General features: G+C 39.3%; 1 protein-coding gene across 1 annotated transcript in view; it reads left to right on the forward strand.

Moving 5' to 3' along the window:
- ACSS3 (acyl-CoA synthetase short chain family member 3) overlaps window positions 1–18,502 on the forward strand; it is a 158,604-nt gene that overhangs the window by 104,506 nt on the left and 35,596 nt on the right. The window contains exons 9-10 of the mRNA XM_036456557.2: window positions 93–196; window positions 17,382–17,477. Coding sequence (XP_036312450.1) covers window positions 93–196; window positions 17,382–17,477 — 200 coding nt within the window. The remainder of the gene's footprint in view (window positions 1–92; window positions 197–17,381; window positions 17,478–18,502) is intronic.

An 18,502-nucleotide genomic window follows, 5' to 3' on the forward strand; every position in this document is an offset into this window, starting at 1 on the left:
TTAGGTTGTATAATGTTTAAAAGAATGTAGATGAACTTATTTAGATTTATTTTCAAGGAGTAATTTGAATTCACTTTCTCTCTTATATTTAGGTTTAAAACATTATTTGTGGCTGGAGAACGATGTGATGTTGAGACTCTGGAATGGTCCAAAAAGGTCTTCAGAGTACCCGTCTTAGACCACTGGTGGCAAACTGGTGAGCATTTTCTAAATATGTACATAGACATTGCAGAAATGCTAAAAAAAAAAAAACCAAAAAAAACCCAAACAAACAAACAAAAAAAAAAAAAAACCACTGCAAGAATTGGAGGAAATTCTGAACTTCGACCATCAAGCACAAACTCAGCATTCAGATGGTTCTGATTTCAGCAGAAATAAGCAATTGTTTGATTATTCTATTGCTAAAAATGTCTTCAATAAATTACATTGGTGCCACCATTCTCTTGGTCCTCAGGTGAAAAGTACCAAACACCTCTTTTGCTTCTCCTTCTCTTTATTTTCTATATCCAGTAAGTCACTAAACTTCAGATTTTTCTTTGAAGTGTCTGTTGCCTTCATCCTTCCTACCTTCAGTACTCCCATTGTCTTTGTGCTGTGGAAGCCTCATTATCATCTGCCCTGATTTAAATTACTCTCATCACTCATCTCAGTTCTCTCTGCTTTCCTGAGCTCCCTGCCCACTGCTCTAAGAGGTTTTTTGTGTGTTTTTCTTATAAGCACTGTTTCTCTCATAGGATTTCCTGTGGTTGTCTGGCTCTCTTCTTGTGCTCTATAAAACTGAATATTTCTGCTTAACATTCAAGGCAGAAAAATGTGTTTTTCTTCAACACACACACACACACACACACATATTTTATATAATTATTTATTAACTTAATTGATTTATTCTCAATATTCCTCCCCCTAAGTGACCCTTGAAAAACAAACTGTCATATTAAACAGATAGAATATAAGCTTTGGTACAAATAAAACACACACACACACCTTTCTGCTGCTTCTTCTGAGGAAAAATTGTGTACATATGTGAAAGTCAGTAGATTATTTGGAATCCGCTCTGCTCCTCATTGAGTGTAGGAATTTTGTTGGGTTTCCCTCTGAGCTACTGAGAGTAACTATGACCTATGAGAACCTTGTAGCTTTCATATGTACATATTTCAGTTCAATTCTACTTAAACCAGTACAACAGATCAAACCCTTTTATACTAGTGTTTATAGAATATCCATCTTATGAGCAACTAGGGAAGAGTATCAAATTTGGATTAAACATTAATCAAGTTTCTTTGCAAAAATTACATCTGATTTTAAAAGTTTATAATCTAAAGATCAAGTGAGTGACTAAAACTGAAGTTCAGTGTTTGTCATTTTAGAACTCTGCTTCTGACAAACTGTAGCTTTTATATTATCTTTTTTGATACTACTCTTAGGGGGGAAAAAGTGTGTTTTCTATATGTCTAATACTAATGTAAAATAAATTATCATAGCAGAAAAGTTGTCCCTTAAATAAAATGAGAATCAGAGTTTCTATTCCCTTTAGTTTGATTTGTTAACTAAAAGAGGAACTTCTTCTTTTTTTTTTTTAATATATTTTATTGATTTTTTACAGAGAGGAAGGGAGAGAGATGGAGAGCTAGAAACGTCGATGAGAGAGACATATCGACCAGCTGCCTCCTGCACACTTCCCACCGGGGATGTGCCTGCAACCAATGTACATGCCCTTGACAGGAATCGAACCTGAAACCTTTCAGTCCGCAGACCAAGGCTCTATCACTGAGCCAAACCGGTTTTGGCTAAAAGAGGAACTTCTTATGTAAATTTGTAACTATTAAGGAAATAAAAAGATAACATTGAATTCTATACAATGCTATGTGTATAATAGAAACACATAAAAACAAGTGAAGAATTATTGCCTCTCTAAGGAAGAGTGCTTATTGAATTGGTGCACCTCCTGCTTACCAGGAGAGTTTAGCATCATTATCCTAAGCCGAAAGAGAACAATACCCTGTCACCTTTGAGATGGTTGCCCTTTGGTCTAATGGAAGTGTTGTTCCCAACACTGAAGTGACTGACTTTACACAGATGCTTGCAAACAGGTTTCTGTTTTTATTTTTTCCTCCTGAAAGTTGACTATTCCAAAGCTTGCTGAAGGAAAGCAACACATTAACAAATATAATTATAATTCTTTTACTTTTTATTGATAGATTTGTGTATAACAGCCTGTGCAGATATATGTAGTTAGAGCATTCAGGCATACAGGAAAGCTCACTGAAGCCTGAGAAATAAGCATATGAGGTCCCTGGTGGGTATTGAGTTTCATGTGAATTCCAAATTTTTCTTTAATGTATTGTTCAGAGGGAATTAATAGCCACATTATGTCAGTGTGCTATCACTTTAATCAAGTTTGAATGGCTGCTCATTACTGTGAAAAACAGAGTGGATCTCTGCTAATAATGACTGATTCTTTCCATTCCTCCCATTCAACTGCACAGCATTTGATATTGTGTCCAATTAAAGCACACAAATACTTGCATATGGACAGTATGTAGGTAGCTTGCTAGCTAACTATGTAATTTTATACTTTATAAAAGAAATTCTCCTGAGGTGATGTAGATGTCAGCTACTAACAAAATGTAGTTAGAATCTTTTCTCATTTGCATGGAAAAGAAATTATTATTTTCCAAGTTTTATGTTTTGGTAAATAACGGTGGAGTGACACTAAAGTTTACCATTTGCAACCATTCACCTCTCCTAAGGTGATATCAAATTTATCTTAGGTGACTTTAACTTAATGTTAAATCACCAGGGGGAAAAGACAAATACTTGTGGATTACACTTAACTCTTAGGAAAAGGAAAGAAAAATTCAACATTTCTAGCATATATATGAATTTGCTAAAGTTTTACATGCCAAATAGATGGTAGAACACTTCTGTAAGAGATATTCCAGTAAAAATTGGATAACAGGTGAGGGAATGTTAAGCTTTTCCCAAAGGAATACTTTTCTTCATTTCAAATTTCAAGTTTTTCACTAGGTCTCTATCTTGTTATTGACATAGAAAATGATTTTTTAATATAATTGTGTAATTTATGAGCCTTCCATATGATGTATAATTTATGAATTTGCTCTCTGATTACATTAATATGTGTGTACACATGAGTTGTTTAGAAACTTGGGTGTGTAATTGGAATTAGTAAAGGATATGTTAAGTAACTAAAATGTATGAATAAAAATCGATTTATTTCTGTGACTTGGATTATAAGAAGGCACACACAGTCAATCCACTTTATTACCATGTAGGTTTTGTTACACGTGAAATCTGTATTAGCAACAGCACATTTCCAGTGACTAACATCCCCTTTTGGCCCACTAACACCGACTTTGAGATCTGATTTGAATAATATCTAAGATTCTAAACTGAGAACTAATCATGGAAAATTCAAGAGCAGATCAATTTTTCATAGGAGCATTTAAATAAATAATTGTCTCAGTTCAGCACCACTGAGGCATTAAGCTCTTGTTTTGGATGCTAACGACGTAAGCGTTTCATGCTTTCATGAAGGAAACTGGTCTTGCAGTGTGTAGAAAGGTGAGTTGTATCTGTTTGATTCATGAATCTGGATAAAAGATAAATTGTTGTCACTCACCTAGGTGTTTCATCTTCATGATAACTTATAGATAAGGTGATTGAAAGCCTCTGGATTATTGAAAAGATTTTTCTTTTTTGTTTTTTACAAACATATAGAAACAGGGATGCTATGACCATAATTTAAAAAGGGAACATTAAGAGAACAGATAATTGTTCCATCAAGATATGGCAATTTGTATGCCAAAAAATAAAGGGACAGAATGTCATTATCCTCAGGAGTGCAATGTTCTGTTATAGATCATTTTTAGTTCTAAGAGCAGCTTTTCCACAAATCAGACAGGAAGCACAGCTTTAGAAGAAAAAACTGTCAGTTCAGTGCACAGTGTTCTTCAAAAGGATTTTGTTTCTTATTCAAGATGACTATTAAGGAATTGTTTTTCTTATGAGTGAATGACCAAGTTCAAATAAGAATTAAATTTCAGAGACTGACTATGAAACCCAAAACATATTAGAATTCATTCCTTTTTGAGGTTTTAGTTTTCTTCCTTTCTCCCTTTCTCCCTTACCCTCCCCTTCCCTCCCTCCCCCTTCCCTCCCTCCTTTCCTTCCCCTCCCTTTCCCTTCCCCTTCCCTCCCCCCCTTCCCTCCCTTTCCTTTCCCTCCCCTCCTTCCTCCCCCCCCCTCTTTCCTCCCCTCCCCTTCCCTTCCCTCTCCAGTTTATTATACAACCCCAGGGGCCTAGCACATGAAATTCATCTTCCCCAGCTGCCTGCAGTCAGCCCCACCCCACACCTCCACCTACCCCTGGTTTCCAGTTTGCCATCTGGTTACCGGCGCCTGCTGTCCGGGAGAAAGGGACCAAGAGGTGGTCAGTGCACCTCATAGTGACTGGTCCAGCAGTCATCCTGGTCATTCTGCCGTTAGGGAATTGCATATTACTCTTTTATTATATAGAATAGAGGCCTGGTGCATGGGTGGGGGCTGGCTTGTCTTCCCTGAAGGAGGCCCCAGATCAGGGTGGGGGGTCCCCATTGGGGGGCAGGGCAGGCCTAGGCAAGGGCCTGTGGGCAGTTTGCAGGCCAACCACACCCTAGCTTTGTCAGGAAGTACATCCGGAATGACTTTGATCTATCTAGTCTAAATTAGCCAAGACCGGTTTGGCTCAATGGATAGAGCATCGGCTTGGGGACTGAAAGGTCCCGGGTTCGATTCTGGTCAAGGGCATGTACCTTGGTTGCGGGCATATCCCCAGTAGGGGGTATCTAAATTAGCATGTTAGTCTTTTATTAGTATAGATGACACTGGTTTAGAAATGGTAGTTTGACATCCCACTTTTAAAAAAATATATATGTTTTTATTGATTTTTAGAAAGAGAGGAAGGAAGAGGGAGAAAGATATAAATATTGATGTGAGAGAAACATTATCCTGCACACCCCAGCCCATAACCCAGCCATGTGCCCTGACCAGGAATCGAACTGGTGACCTCGTGGTTCATGGGTCGATGCTCAACCACTGCGCCATATCATCTGAGCTGACTTCTCACTTTTTAATGCTATTTAATCCTAGGTAGCAACACTTTATTCCTTCACTTGCTATCAATTAATCAAAGACAATAGCTACAAAGTTAGAATATTCAAGTTCCATAATGGTGTTTATAAGGGGCAACTTGGTAAATGCCTTAGATCAAAAGAATCCATGATTCTTTCTACCTGCTGGCAGGACATATTAATACTGTGTGTTCCCATGAGGAGATATAGAGCTTATGTTGAAAGTGTTTCAAGTATCCTTAGGTCCAGCAACTTGAGCCGCACTGTGTGATTTTGTGGCTCCTTTATTTGTTTTGTTTCTGTCACTTCAATGGAGGACTAAACTTTTTCACAGAATTTTTAAAACCCCATGGAGGGATTTCAGTGGGAAAACAGTCACCTAATGGATTGAGACACTGGTGACGATTAAGGTTATTGATCTTACTTTATCTGCCTTGAGCCTTCTTTGCTGAGTTCCTACATCTTGCAGTAATCACAGTATTTCTCGCCCTGTTTGATTGACCTGCTGCAGTTTTAATTGCGACTGCTAGTTCTGAAGTAACCATATTCTATATATAGCCTAAATCCTCCTCCTTTGAGGAGGAATCTGATAATTCTGGATTTTATTAAAGTGGACCCAAAGGCTCCAGCAAATTCAATCATGCCAGTTTTAAATCAAAATCGTTGATCCTCAAAGCACACACATCCTCATACTGTGTTATTAAAATGTGTCAAGGTTACTTGATGTGATAATCCTTATTTTTGCAGTTTGGTAAGACATATTTCCTGAGAAATGACAACTGGGACAATAGTTGTGAACTCAAAAATTGGTTAGGCTGGCTCAATTTGGTCCTCATACTTTGGTTTATCTGGAAAGATCCATTAACTCAGGATTTAAAAAAAAAAGACAGTAATATATTTTGCTTACAAGAATCAAAAACACAAAATGGAGTAAGTCTCTATAAGTTTAATGGTAATTATCCTGGGGAGAGATTTCTATGAGACAGTACAGACTCAAATATAGCACTGACTCATTCCTTCTAAGTAGACTAATTGTGAATACAGCCAGGATTTGAAAATTTTATAGGTAGGGTATCAAAGTTTAAGTCACTTTTTTTTTTTTCTGAGTCATTCTTTTCCTTTGTTACCCTTGTATTATCTAACATTTCACTTTTGTGCATTAGGTTTGATGTACTTATTGCAGAAAGGTTTAAATCTGTCAGTCTGTAGTTCTAAGTTCAGCTGATAATGGGTAATTTTCTCCATGTCTGGAATTCAGCACCGGAAGCTCTATGACACTTGTTATTTCTACCTTTTCAAGAACATTTTACAACTATGGGCTAGATATGAATGCTTTTCTTCTAATGAATACATACCTAGCTTGTGCCCCCTGCAAAATCCTGTATATTTTTTCTGCAAAATTTCTTCCCAGGGTGAACACATATGACTGACAAGACAATGAATGAGGAAAACATCTTGTGACATTACCTGGAAGACTCAATCTTTAACGATTTAAAATCTTTACTCTATGGTTTGGGAACCAGTAGTCCCAATGCTCCTCTGGCAGCAGATCTTGGAGTAAAATATTACTTGTTCAATCAAATGCTGTCTTCCTAGGTTTTACTTTACAACTTTCTGTGATTCCTTACTTCTGGGTTTTACTTAACTTCCGAGCCCATCAGATTTGGGCTATGGTGAAAAGGTTTCATTAAAGTACATTTTTGGATTTTCAAATGGGTTGAAGCAGACTCTGGCATGCTCACTGTGGACATCCAAGGGCTGGGTTGGCCTGAACTGGCAGTGCCATTGCCCCATGGACTGGGTTGTTCAGTGTATACTTCATGCTGCTTTCTAATAGTACAATGCAATCTTTGGTAGTAGGAATGAATCACTGCCCCATTTTTCCTTTTCTCGATGTAATGGTCAAAAAGAAATGTATATCTTTTTTTTCCATTCATGGAAAAGAAAATGTATATAATTTAGCATGCAAAGTTGTTATTGAGGGGAAAACGGTTACATGGACACAATGCCATCTCAGCAATGTTCAGCTAGTGATGCTGACGGTATCCATCTGGTGAGAGAGAAAAAAGAAAAAGAAAAAAAAAAGACCTGATGTTTGTTATCTGTGTTGCCTGGCAACCACATTTTTTTTTTTTTTTTCCCATTTGGAGCAGTCTTTACTTTAACGCAGGTAATTTTTACTGATAATTTGAGAAGCAGGAGCTTAGAGGTAAACTATGTGAATTTGGTTTGTAGAGGGAATAATCTTTTGCCAAATGTTAGCTGGGCTTGATGAGACTTTTTCTTTTGAAGGTGAATCACTGTTTACAAATTGTTAATCCATCTGAAAATAATGCCCCAAGACAAATAGCGGTCATTGAATCAGACATTTTCATCTTTATAGCATTAAACATAGAAATAACTTCATGTCAGGTATTTTTCAAATGTGATTACTATACATGAAGCAGTTAGAGTAGGTAGAATTGCTTTTAAGAATCTCTATTTGTGTTCATTATTACATCAGACAAGATACTAAACACTGGGAAATCGATTAATAATACAAAGTTGGTTTGGTCTTTGAAATATCATCTATTCTAGATCTGCCCTTGGCAAGAATCACACTTATTCTGATTTAGAAAGGTGAAATATGTCAAGTGTTTGTAGATCTTTATCAAGAAAACTCCTTCTTAAACCCTTCCTTGACAAACCTTACAGCCTGAAAATTTGCATTTAAACTCCTGCACTGGGGGTCTGTCGGCCGCACAATATACCTCCTGATTCTTCTTTTGCTGTTAGTTCTTATTTGGAAAACAACATGATTCTTCTTGGGAAAGTGAAAAGGCAGTGAAAAGTGATGTGGAACCCTAACAGCACTGTGTTTAAATCCTGGTTCAATAACTTGGATGGTAGCTTCAGGCAAGTCCAAGGTCTGCTCAGGCTTTTTCACAGGGGCCTGTAGAACGCTTGACATGAAGTGAAATATATACAAACAGTGCAGCAGAGTTGCTGGTGCACAGTAACGCTCACTAATATTTTTCTTTTCTTTATTCTCCATAAATAACCCTTCATGAATGTAAAGGCTGTTTTAGTTCCATGCCCTGTCCACAATCCAGACTCAAGAACACTTGGAACATAAGAGTTCAATTTATAGATGAGGAGAGCAATCACAGATAAATTTTCCAAAGTCTACTTGCTAGTTACGATTAGAACTGGAACTCTCATTGTTCTGTGTTGTCCAGACTTCTCTCTCCATATGTCTTATTTTACACCTTCACTAAATCTGTATTCTTATCTAATTCAACTGCAGGTTATTTATGAGTTTCTCCACAGTCAGAGGCAGCGTGCTGGTAAGGGTGTGGGATAAGACCAGTGTCTCACAGTTTGAATTAATGGGCTGCCTCCAGTAGGAAAAGGTAGGCCGCTTTGAATTAAGTATTTTAAACTTTATCCTACCATCTCGCTGACACAAGGATTAAATTGATTTTCTTTCACGGGTACGTCTCATTTTTTTGCTTTCTTTCCGATACCACCATTCAAGTTATTTATGGCTCAGTGTATAGATTCACAGGTGGAGAGAAGAGTTTCTTTAGACATTGCTTCTATGCCCATCACGATGCTGTGATTCATATGCCTCCGTGGTACTAGGCTGCTGAATTAGTTTAGTTCCAGGACTTCAGTTCTCTGCATGGGCCAGCAGCTTCTCAAGCCGTATTGCTTAAATGTAGTGTTCCTAGAACCACAGTGGAGGCAGGACAGCAGGGTTCCGGATGCCCAGGAGAGCTTATGTGCAGAGCTGGATGTGCAAACTGGCCACCGTGTTCTTAACCCTCACTCATATCTACTCTTAATTCTTACTTGTGAAGCAAATCCTGGGGCTGTCTTCTCCCACCCCTCCCCCCAACAATCACCAAGAGCTTTTGTTTGATCCTGATTATGCCTCAAATTTAGTCTCATCTTCCAGGACATTAGAGCAGCAACATCTAGCTGATTTCCTGCTCCGGGTTGGGATTGTTGGTGCAGTGCTCTACTTTGCTACTGAAGAGGTTTTTGTAAAATGCAATTCTGAGCAAATTGCTTCTGCTACCCCCCCCCCCCCCCCCCCCGTCTCCCAGTGTTCCTGGACTTATCCAGATTCCTTAACATTGCATAAAAAACATGTCAGGATCTGCCTCTGCTCATCTATCTCATTTGTTTCTTATTATCGCTTGTCCACCCACCATCCGCAAGCTTTGCTCTGATGAACAACTAGCAGGCATTCCCTACCTGGTCTAATTTCTCTACCTTGGCACACCATGTCTGTTTCTGTTTACCATGTCTTTTCACCCTGGATGCTCCCTTTCCCCAAAAAAATACCTTTCACTGAGTGGTATATATTTAATAAATATGTATTGAAGGACTGACTTTTAATTATCATTCTTGGAATAAGAAAAGATTGCAACAGAAGTATAGCTGTAACACACAAAATATTTTTCTTTTTTCCCTGAGTCCTCTGTTTCTTCTGTCCTTTTGTTCATTATGGGATTGCATTCTGTGATTTGCGCTTTTTTTTTTTTTTTTTTAAGTATTCCAATCTCAATAATGGGAACTGAAGCCTAAAATCATGTAAAAATATGCATTTACTTATCAGCAAACAGTTCCTGAGGATGAAATGTCCAGGACTGGACTGTGTTTGGTCCTGCTGACACAGTGATTTTCAAGCACACAGACAATATCTGATTTCAACTGTCACAGGCTAGGAGAATGTTTCATATAATTATGTGCACAATTCTTTTTAAGAACTCCACTCACTCTCTTTTGAAAGATTTTGTGGTATTTTTAGTGGCAAATGTTCTAAGAATCTATTATTTTCTAAAAAAGAAAAAAAACCTAGTGGCCTAAAACAACAACCATGTATCTTGGTTTTGTGTCACAGCTAGGGGCAGAGATCAGCAAGGGAGTTTGTGCTCAGGGTGCTGTTGGTTGAGACAACTTAGAGGTACTTAGTGATGAATTGGCCGGAATGGTGGGTCCAAGAACACTTCATTCCCCTGCCTGGGAATGGCTGGAGATTGTTGATAGAAACACCTGCCCATGGCATTTTTAAAAAAATTATTTTTATTGATTTCAGAGAGGAAGGAAGAGGGAGAGAGAGATAGAAACGTCAATGATGAGAGAGAATCATTGATTGGCTGCCTTCTGCATACCTCCCACTGGCGATTGAGCCTGCAACCCAGGCATGTGCCCTGACCTGGTATAGAACCCCAGCCTCCTGGTTCATAGGACAGTGCTCAACCACTAAGCCACACCTGCTGGGCTGCCAGTGACATTTTTATCTTGAAGGATTTAGAGTAGGAGGCCATCTTACATGATACTCAGGTTCCAGAAACAGTGTTCTAAAATTCTGAAGTCCTGTGCCTGGAAACAAGGTATCATTTCCTCCCCCCCACCCCCCTGCTATTTGTCAGATCCTTCAAAAGGTGACCCAAATTAAAAAAGAGAAGACCTGGGTCCTATGTGTTAAGAGGGGTAGCAAATAAATTGCAGCCCCTTTTATCCCCACTGTGGACAAATGCCAATGTTTTGGATAGAATTTTTAAAAATATATATTTTATTGATTTTTTTTAACAGAGAGGAAGGGAGAAGGATAGAGAGTTAGGAACATCGATGAGAGAAACACCAATTAGCTGCCTCCTGCATACCCCCTCCTGGGGATGTGCCCACAACCAAGGTACATGCCCTTTACTGGAATTGAACCTGGGATCCTTGAGTTTGCAGGCCAATGCTCTATCCCACATGTGTCAAACACAAGGCCCGCGGGCCAAATCCGTCCCGCCAGGCCTTGCAATGTGGCCCGCACCTCGCTGTCATCACTGCACTCCGCTGCGTTTCCATCACAATGACAGTTTATGACTGTTCAGTAAACCATTCGGCCTGCGATTTAGGCTGGATTTTAGATTTTGGCCCCTTCTCTGATTGAGTTTGACACCCCTACTATCCACTGAGCCAAACTGGTTTCAGCTGGATGGACTCTTTTGAACTCTTCAACATAATATCCCTTTTGTTCACTATTCAGAAGTAACTTCTGTTAAAATGTTAATGTGTCTTGCCCAGATGTTTATTTTTGCTCAGTGTATATTACAGTATTTTTAAAAAAGATTATATTGGGTTTTCTGTCTTACAAATTTTCTAAACAACATTTTGTGGGAATTATTTCCAATCAGACATATTTTAGGGTGTGTGAATGGCTTTGCATTACTACTTGATATAAACTATTCATATTTTTGGATAATCTTCTAAACTTTAATATAAATAATATGTGATGAATGTCATTGTTGCTTAATATTTGTGAACTTCTCCAAATATTTTCTTGTATTTATCCCTTACCTGGAACAACTGGGTTAAAGGGTATTTGCATTTTTAAGGATTTTTTAAATTGACAAATTGCTACTTCAGAAATGTTGTATTCATCTATATACACACCAACACTTACATAACAAAAGTGATCATCTTGCCCTCGCTGGTTTGGCTCAGTGGATAGAGTGTAGGCCTGTGCGGACTGAAGGGTCTTGGGTTTGATTCTAGTCAAGGGCATGTACCTAGGTTGCAGGTGCAATCCCTGGCCCTGGTCAGGGTGGGTGCAGGAGGCAATCAACTGATGTGTCTCTCTTAGACTGATGCTCTCTCTCTCTCTTTGTCTCTTCCCCTTCCTTTGAGTCTCTCTGAAAATCAATGGAAAAATGTCCTCGGCAGAGGATTAACAACAACAAAAGTTATCATTGTTGGTTTGTGTGGGCCATTTTTCATATACCAGGCAGGTAGGCCTTAGCATTTCTGTAAGTCTAGTGAATTCTTCTGTGAATTGGTTCCTGATGCTGAGAAAGCCACAGGAATCTCTACCATTAACCAGCTATTCTCATAGCTTATGTCTGCCCATGTACTTCTTCCCATACATCTCTCTCAAAACCCCAAACAAAATTAACTTGTTAATTAACCCTAAATGATGTGCAAATATGTAAGTAAATCTTATTTGCATTGTTGTTCAAAAGCCCTCATTAGCTTATAGCATCACCCAGACTTAAAGCTTAAAGTCTTATAAGGACTTTGAAGTAGTTGTTTTGAACATGTTTGTATTGATTTCAGAGAGGAAGGGAGAGGGGGAGAGAGAGAGAGAAACGTCAGTGATGAGAGAGAATCATTGATCAGTTGCCTCCTGCACACCCCTACTGAGGACCGAGCCTGCAACCCGGGATGTGCCCTGACTGAGAATTGCACTGTGCCTCCTGGTTCAGCCCCTGAGCCATGCTGGCCAGGCTGAAGTTGTCTTTATGATCTGTCTCCTCATTTACCTCTCTTGAGCTTCTTTTCTATTAATACTTTCCTCATGTATATATCCTCAGTTCTAAGGACAGATCCACACCTATAATAGTTGCTCAATAAATATTTGCTAATAGGTGATACATACCACCATTGTTTCCATTGCAAATGTGAGAGACGGGGTTCACACTCTGTCACAGGGATTTTTGTTCCTCTGAAAACGCAGTGTGTGTGATTTCTCTTCCCCTCTGTTTCCCCTCAGAGACTCGCAGGAGGAACCTTGTCTGTTTCATTCTTCTTCTCTGAAAGAACTGTGCACACCAAGTACATTTTCTTGGTTGGGCCTCAGTATATTTTTGCATGTATGCACACATACATAAACACACAAGCATTAGCATGGTACACAGCATAGCTTCCCTTTGAAAATATAATGTACATTACCTCTCTTTCCTCCCTTTAGAGCAGGGGTGGGGAACCGTTTTGTTTTTTTTCTGCCAAGGGCCAATTGGATATTCATAACATCATTTGTGGGCCATATAAAATATCGACTTAAAAATTAGCCTTATTAGGCTAAATTAGCCAAATTAGGCTATATTTGGTCAAATATTTAACTAGCTCAGCCCTAAAATGATTTCTTGGGCCTTATGTGGCCCACTGGCTGGATGTTCCCCAGCCCTGCTTTAGAGTGACAAGTGTTAAGGAGAATTCATTTAGGTAACAGCTCACTAATGCAGCAGGGTAGAGTGAGGCAGTAAAGACTCATACAAAACAGTGAAGTGTCTGTATTAGCTTCTAGCGCAGTATGCATATAAACGTGCCAAGGTAACTTATCCTTCACATTCTTCAATTCCCTGCCATCTTCTTCCTGGTTGTCTCTCATCTAAAGGAATTGTGCTGTTGAATTGCTAAGCATTGTGTGTTTCTAAGTTAGGGGTCTTTGAAAAGATTGCTCCAAATGAAGTACTGAATTCTCTTTTTCAAAGAAAATGTTCTGTATTGTTTAATGCAGCTGTTTCTCAGTCACAGTGTCACGCCTGGATTTCCTGACTCCCTCGATAACTGCTCACCTGTTCACTGTAGCCTGTATAGTGTGAAGCAGAGGTTTTTAGAACATCGTTAAAATGGGTCTTGAGGAGGCCATCGGAGTTTGGTTAAGGGCTGCAGCACGCCTGGGGGCTTTCCTTAACCAGAGCCTATTCTGCACATGTACCAGCCTGAGAGCCAGGTGGTTATGAGGTTTGTGCCCACACATATGCGTGCTGGCTCTACGGGTGGTTCAGTTTTAGGGCCTCAGGAAATTCAGAGATATAAATGTTCTGTACAACCATTATGGTCTTTCTCATCCCACTTTTGTCCTAAGTATGATTCCTTATTATGCTTAGAGTCCTAGGAACTCTCACTTGTCTGATTGCATCCTTTTAATGTAACTACCTTCCATGTGTCTGTTTTCTTTTCTTTCTAATCCTCTAAATGAATACCACAATAAGGTTAATGAGATACTTAAAATGCTAATGTTCAAGGTATAAAGTAATATCATATAGTTTAAGTCACTGCCCTTAAAATTAATTGAAAATAGCCGAAACCGGTTTGGCTCAGTGGATAGAGCATCCGTCTGCGGACTGAAAGGTCCCAGGTTAGAATCCAAACAAGGGCATGTGCCTTGGTTATGGGCATATCCCTGGTGGGGGGTGTGCAGAAGGCAGCTGATCGATGTTTCTCTCTCATTGATGTTTCTAACTCTCTATCCCTCTCCCTTCTTCTCTGTAAAAAAAATCAATAAAATATATTTTAAAAAATAAAATTAATTGAAAATAATCATTTAAAAATATGCTTTTCATAGTCCTCTTACAAATATGAACTGTAACAAAACAGTTGAAGGTTAAAAGGTTATAAATATGTAATCACTATACAAAGATGCTTAAGAATCTCAGGAAGTATCCTATACAGTAAAGAGGTAATATTCAAATTGACCATCACTCTAACACACAAGATGGCCACCCCTCTGGGGTCAAAGATAGCTGCCCCCATGTGGACACAAGATGGCCACCACAAGATGGCCATCAGGGGAGGGCATTTGGGAGGAATCAGGCCTGCAGAGTAGGACAGTTGGAGGGGACCCAGGCCTGCAGGGGAGGGCAGTTGGGGGGGACCAAGCCTGCAGGGGAGGGCAGTTGGGGGGGGACCAGGTCTGCAGGGGAGAGCAGTTAGGGGCAATCTGGCTGGCAGGGGAGCAGTTAGGTGTTGATCAGGCTAGCAGGAGAGTGGTTAGGGGGTGATCAGACTGGCATACAGAAACATTTAGGGGCAATCAGGCAGATGCAGGCAAGTGGTTGGAAGCCAGATTGTGAGAGGGATCCCAGATTGGAGAGGGTGCAGGCTGGGCTGTGGGACACCCCCTCACAGCCCTGAGCACGAATTTGGTGCACTGGAACTCTAGTGTATAACGTTAGCTTATTTAGGCAGTGCTTCACTGATCCTTCCTTATGTCCTTATTTAAGACGAGGTTGTATTCTTGCCTCCTCTTCCACACTCACTGATCTTACAGGAAGAGCAGAGTGCTGGTGTCTCCTATAGGAAACCACAGTGAGATGAGTTGAAGTGGGGTGCAGTTAGGGTTTGAATGTAGTGATCCTTTGTTTTCTTTTAGGTGGCATGAACTAGAGCCCTTAGAAGGTACTGTGTAGGGTCTTCAGCCATCTGTTGACAAGTTGCTGAGAAGCCTTATGTTGTTAAGAAATGTGGTGAGTTTGAAATTCAGATGATTGGACTACCCCTGTTGACAAACTAAACTTGATAAGATTTCCTTTATTTTTATTATTTTTAAAAATATTTTTTTTATTGCCGACACCGGTTTGGCTCAGTGGATAGAGCGTCAGCCTGCGGACTGAAAGGTCCCGGGTTTGATTCTGGTCAAGGGCATGTACCTTGGTTGCGAGCACATCCCCAGTAGGGGGTGTGCAAGAGGCAGCTGGTCGATGTTTCTCTCTCATCGACTTTTCTAATCTCTATCCCTCTCAATTCCTCTCTGTGTAAAATCAATAAAATATATTAATATATATATATATATATATATATATATATATATATATATATATATATATTATTGATTTCAGAGCGGAAGGAAGAAGAGAGATAGAAACATCATTGATGAGAGAGAATCATTACTGGGTGGCTCCTGCACGTCCCGCACTGGGAATGGAGCTTACAACCTAGGCACGTGCCCTGATCTGGAGCTGAACTGTGACCTCCTGGTTCATAGATGGACGCTCGTCCATTGAGCCATGCCAGCTGGGCAAGATTTCAAACAGCAGGTTTACATTAGCAGCTGCTTCCCACAAGGGTGGGAGGGGGAACAGTGGCATTTGAAGGCGGGTATCTCCTTTCCCAGTGTGCCCCAGCATCTCTGTTTCCTATGTCGCCTGCTCTGTCTGTGCACCTGCCTTTCAGAACCTCACTCCACGGGGCTGCTTCCTGTATCACTGCTGCCCTTGTCTCTCCCATCAGTTTTGGGGGACAGCTGAAGTGAGCACTTAGTTGTTGAAAGCAAAGGGGGAAATGCTGTGGACCCTTCTAATCCCGTGGATCTCCTCCCCTGCTTTGGCTGCACTGGAGGAAGAGTGGCCAGGAAGCGGCATGGCGGATGGGTCCCATTTCATAAGATACACCCCCACTTTCTGTCTTGCTGTGAAAAGAGACCCGAGAATTCTTTGCGAAACATCAAAAACGTCTGCTCTGGGTACTTGCTGCCCCTCCTCAGCGGTGGCCATATGGCTTAGCACCGTGAGCACCGGGCTGTGACTTAGGGACTGTGTCTTAATGTTCAAGAGTCCATCTTCCGTTATTGATGCCACCCAGCTGAGCCACCATCCGCAAAACGTGAATAATAAACTGAATGATGCCGGAAAGTAAAGAATAGTAATAAATTCTTCCCGTCACCATAAAGTGATACAAAACGGTGTGATAAATTATGATAGGGCCCATCTTGGAAGGAAAACATTCTGCATACTTAGGAAGGCAGAAGATTACTTTGGACTTGACTGGGTTGGCAACTAGTCCCTGGGGTGTATGCATGTGTATGATGTTAAGCGAGTAGTTCTGAAAATGTTCACTATCAATCCCCTCTTATCCTACTCCTTCACAGATACAAAGCTCATACCTAAAAGATTCTGTTTAAGTTTAAACTTGTATTTACTAATAATAACAAATGAACGCTTCATAAAACTAATCACTTTCAGAGCTAAGTTATAATGTAAGCACTGCTATTTTTCTGAGTGTTACCATCGGAGCTAAAGAAATTTAACATTTTTGCTTTTCAGTGCAGGCTAATTGTCTCTGGCCTTGCTGAAATAAGCAGCATAGTATTGATATCTTTCTTCCCATGTTTCAGGCCTTCTAGAAGCCCGGGGAACACAGACCCAGAGCACTTTGATACAGCATTGGTAAATTTATAATAGCTTCAGATGCCAGTGTTTCCAGGCAAAGGCAGTTCTTCAAAATATTAGAGTATGATATTCATATAGTTTTAAAAAATGGTTGGGTTATGTATTCCAGAGACGAAGCTATAAATAACAGAAATATTTTGCACGTTACTCTGATAAAATGAGAAAATACAATAACTCTCGGTGAGTTAAGAGCATCTTTTCTAGAGATCTTTTCACTCCTAACATGTGTTGTAAACCTCTCCCAGTCACACAATTCTCCATTCTTGGCACCTGCCATTCACAGCCGAAAACACATGTGAGGACTTTCTTTCTCTTAAAAGAAGCACTATTACATGCGTTATTCTGTGTCTTCAATTTTTAAAATGTCGATATAGCAAAATTAATGGACTTTTTCATTTTTAAATAATGCGTTGGCACTATTGATCTTCTCATGCATTTAAATTCTTGGTGACAAACTTGGTGGAGAAGGACAGAGAACACACTGAAGAAATCATGATCTCAAATTGAAACATTAAACAATAAATATTTCTTTTTCCAGAAACTGGATCTCCAATTACAGCGTCATGCATTGGATTAGGCAATTCGAAAACACCTCCTCCAGGGCAAGCAGGAAAGTGTGTGCCAGGATACAATGGTGAGAAATGCCCCTGATTTTTAAAAGTATCTGAGGTTAAAAATTTTGCCATTTTCTTGTGAATAGTGAGTCATATTGCATGAAACATGTTAGGTGCTTAGTAATGAATGAATACCTGTATTTATAAGGAATGCCTTAATTTTTATTAGCCAATTTGATCATAAATAAGATGATAAACTTCCAATAACATGTTCTAAATGGCATTTTAACCAAGAAAATAGCATAATTTATAAGACGTGTTGAAGATATGGATGTGATACAAAGAACAGACTGATAATTGCCAGAAGGGAGGAAGGTTGGGGGACTGGATGAAAAAGGTGAAGGGATTAAAATGTACAATTGATTGTTATAAAATATTGATTGGGATGTGAAGTACAGCATAGGGAATATAATCAATAATATTCTGATAGCTATGTATGATGCCAGCTAGGTATTAGGAATATCAGGGGAACACTTGGTAAAGTATATAATTGTCCAACCACTGTCTAACCACTTTGCTGTACATCTGAAACTAATAAAAATAATATTGAATATAAACTGTAATTGAAAAATAAGTTTCCAATTTAAAAATATAATATAAGGATGTAAAATTACTATGTTATGAAACCTGCTAGGTACTCAGTACTTTATATACATTATTTTATTTCATGCTGAAGTATATTTAATTCAGAGATATTAGGACCATTTTAAAGATGAACTAACTGGTGCCCAGAAAGACTAAACAGCTTTCCAAAGATAACATAGCTGATTAGCTCCTGAAGACAATGCAAATCATTGTGTTTTACTTATTTTTGTTTATTTGTTTGTTTTTGTGACAAAAGCTGCAGTTGCGTGTGTTGTTGTTTTTTGTTTTTTTCCCCATTATGCTACTTTTTTAAAATTTAGGAGAGATGATAAGGCTTTTGAACCGTCTGGCTCGTGATAAATATAAAGAGTAAGGACTCTAAAATCAAAAATCTTCTCATCCACAATATCCTTCAGTATTTGTTGTTAAATTGTTGGTAGTGATTATAACAGTTCAGTAC

Source organism: Pipistrellus kuhlii, unplaced genomic scaffold (assembly GCF_014108245.1).
Source record: "Pipistrellus kuhlii isolate mPipKuh1 unplaced genomic scaffold, mPipKuh1.p scaffold_m20_p_3, whole genome shotgun sequence".
NCBI classification, from domain to species: domain Eukaryota; kingdom Metazoa; phylum Chordata; class Mammalia; order Chiroptera; family Vespertilionidae; genus Pipistrellus; species Pipistrellus kuhlii.